This window comes from Vicia villosa, unplaced genomic scaffold (genome assembly GCF_029867415.1).
Source record: "Vicia villosa cultivar HV-30 ecotype Madison, WI unplaced genomic scaffold, Vvil1.0 ctg.003195F_1_1, whole genome shotgun sequence".
Lineage (NCBI taxonomy): Eukaryota > Viridiplantae > Streptophyta > Magnoliopsida > Fabales > Fabaceae > Vicia > Vicia villosa.
Genome location: NW_026706137.1, coordinates 32,642 through 34,959, shown reverse-complemented (window position 1 = coordinate 34,959; position 2,318 = coordinate 32,642). Strand labels below are relative to the sequence as shown.

General features: G+C 36.7%; 1 protein-coding gene across 1 annotated transcript; it reads left to right on the top strand.

Annotated features, from left to right (window-relative positions):
* Window positions 1-436: 436 nt before the first annotated feature.
* On the top strand, window positions 437-1,942 carry LOC131640560 (uncharacterized). Its single transcript, XM_058910954.1, has 5 exons — window positions 437-545; window positions 775-993; window positions 1,168-1,257; window positions 1,324-1,581; window positions 1,800-1,942. The coding sequence occupies exons 1-5, from the start codon at window positions 437-439 to the stop codon at window positions 1,940-1,942; spliced, it is 819 nt and encodes a 272-aa protein (XP_058766937.1).
* The last annotated feature ends 376 nt before the right edge of the window (window positions 1,943-2,318 follow it).

Sequence of the window (2,318 nt, the reverse complement as noted above, 5' to 3'; positions counted from 1 at the left end):
CAATCAGGATTTTGAGAGGATGGAGAATGTTTTGGAAAAACCAAGTGTAACCGAATCGATGTTCACATCATGGTTGACTGCAAATGGACAGTTTGAAGAGGCCAAAAATCTTACATGTGCACAGTTTGTGTCCAAGTTTGTCTATGAAAAGAGGAAGAGAGCGTGGAAACCACGTAAGAAAGGGTTTACTATTGGCATACTTATCTGGGTGCCACCAACAACCGGCGAACTATATTATCTAAGAATGATGTTGACAGTAGTAAAAGTTCCAAAAACTTATGAGGACATACGTCAAGTGGGGGAGACACAACATCACTCTTTTAGGGAAGCATGCTTTGCCATGGGTTTCCTTGAGGATGATAGGGAATATATTGGCACTATTAAATAGGCCAGTCAGTGGGGTTCCGGCCATTTTCTGAGAAAGTTGTTCGTCATAATGGTACTTTCTAGGACTATTAGCAGACCGGCACATGTGTGGAATCAAAGTTGGATCCTGTTATCAGATGGTCTACTGCACTATCGGAGAAACTTGGCAAATAATCCAGGTCCTATTCTAATTCCTTAAACATTTTTCAAAAACTGTTGTGGAGGTGATGGAATATTAATATATAACTCCAGTGTAACAACAACCACATAAATAAGGAATGTTCAAAAACAAATTTACTCTGTCACTATGCTTTTATGTTCTTTCAATTTCACAACATTTTGTCTCAATTTATGCGATTCAGAATGATTATTTCTTTTTTAACTCCACCTGATTATGTTATATGACAGATTTGCAACTCAGTGAGGTCGATTTGCAAAATTTAACTTTGATTGAGATTGAAACCTTACTTCAAGCCAGTCGTAGAAGCCTGCACGATTTCAAACTGATTCCGTATCCAAGTGATTACGTCCTTCAACAACTAGGCAACCGCCTGATCTATGAAGAAAGATTGTATAATATAGCAGTAATAAAATCTGAGTTCCAATCACTTTTCACGGCACTTACAAGTGTGTTTCTTATAGATTGTGCTGATTCTGATTCTGATCACTTTTCAATCACTTTCCAATCACTTATAAATTGCACTGATTCCAATAACTTACCATTCACTTTCCAATAACTGATTCTGAATTAAAATATGATGGAATCCTGACTCCACCTCATGAGTTTTATGTTTTTGACAGAAGAACAAAGAGCCATCTATGACAAAATAATATTTGCTGTCAACAACCAAAAGGGAGGAGTCTTTTTCTTGCATGGTTATGGAGGTACTGGTAAAACATATATGTGGAAAACACTGGCAACTTAGTTACGGTCCAAACATGAAATCGTATTGACAGTCGCCTCAAGTGGAATTGCTTCTCTGTTATTACCTGGCGGTAGAACAGCTCACTCCAAGTTCAAACTACCAGTGCCAACGTTGGAAAATTCTACTTGCAATATAATATTTAATGATGACTATGCTGAGTTACTTCGCCAATCGAAGTTGATAATTTGGGATGAGGCACCTATGGCAATTAAATTTTGTTTCGAAGCTCTTGATAAAACTTTAACGTATGTCATGAGTAGCTACGGAAACTCTCAAGTGATTTTTGGTGGTAAAGTTGTTGTTTTTGGTGGAGATTTCCGACAGATACTGCCTTTCATCCCAAGAGGGAGTTGATCGGATATTGTTCACTCTACAATCAATGCATCTTATATATGGCATTCGGTTGAGGTATTGACCTTAACAAAAAAATATGCGTCTTTAGGGGGGGTCAAAGTGATGAAGAGAAACATGATATTGCTGAATTTTCAAATTGGTTGTTAAAATTAGGTGAAGGTCGGATATCTGAGCCAAATGATGGTTATGCTGAAATTGAAATACCACCTGAGCTTTTAATTCAAGACTTTGATGACCCTATAGTTGTTATTGTTGATAGTACTTATCCAGCTTTCATGGATAATTACAAGTCTTAGGACTACTTAAAGAGTCGGGAAATCTTAGCATCAACCATCGAAGTTGTTGATCAAATAAATGGTCACGTACTTCAAATGCTACCAGGTTAATCTTCTAATTTAGGTTGTTTAACTATTATAACTTCCTAATAAGACAACTAAGACATATCTTTGAAGTTTATTATCTAAATATTATTACATATAGGCTGTTGAACTTCTAATATTTTAATGTCTTCCATTCCTGCCTAATAGGTGAAGCAAAAGATTATTACAGCTCTAATTCAGTAGATCGGTCCGAGATACATAATAACAGTATCATTGAAGTCCTAAGTCCCGAATTTCTCAGCTCTCTACGCACTTCTGGTTTGCCTAACCATCTTATTACATTAAAGGTGGG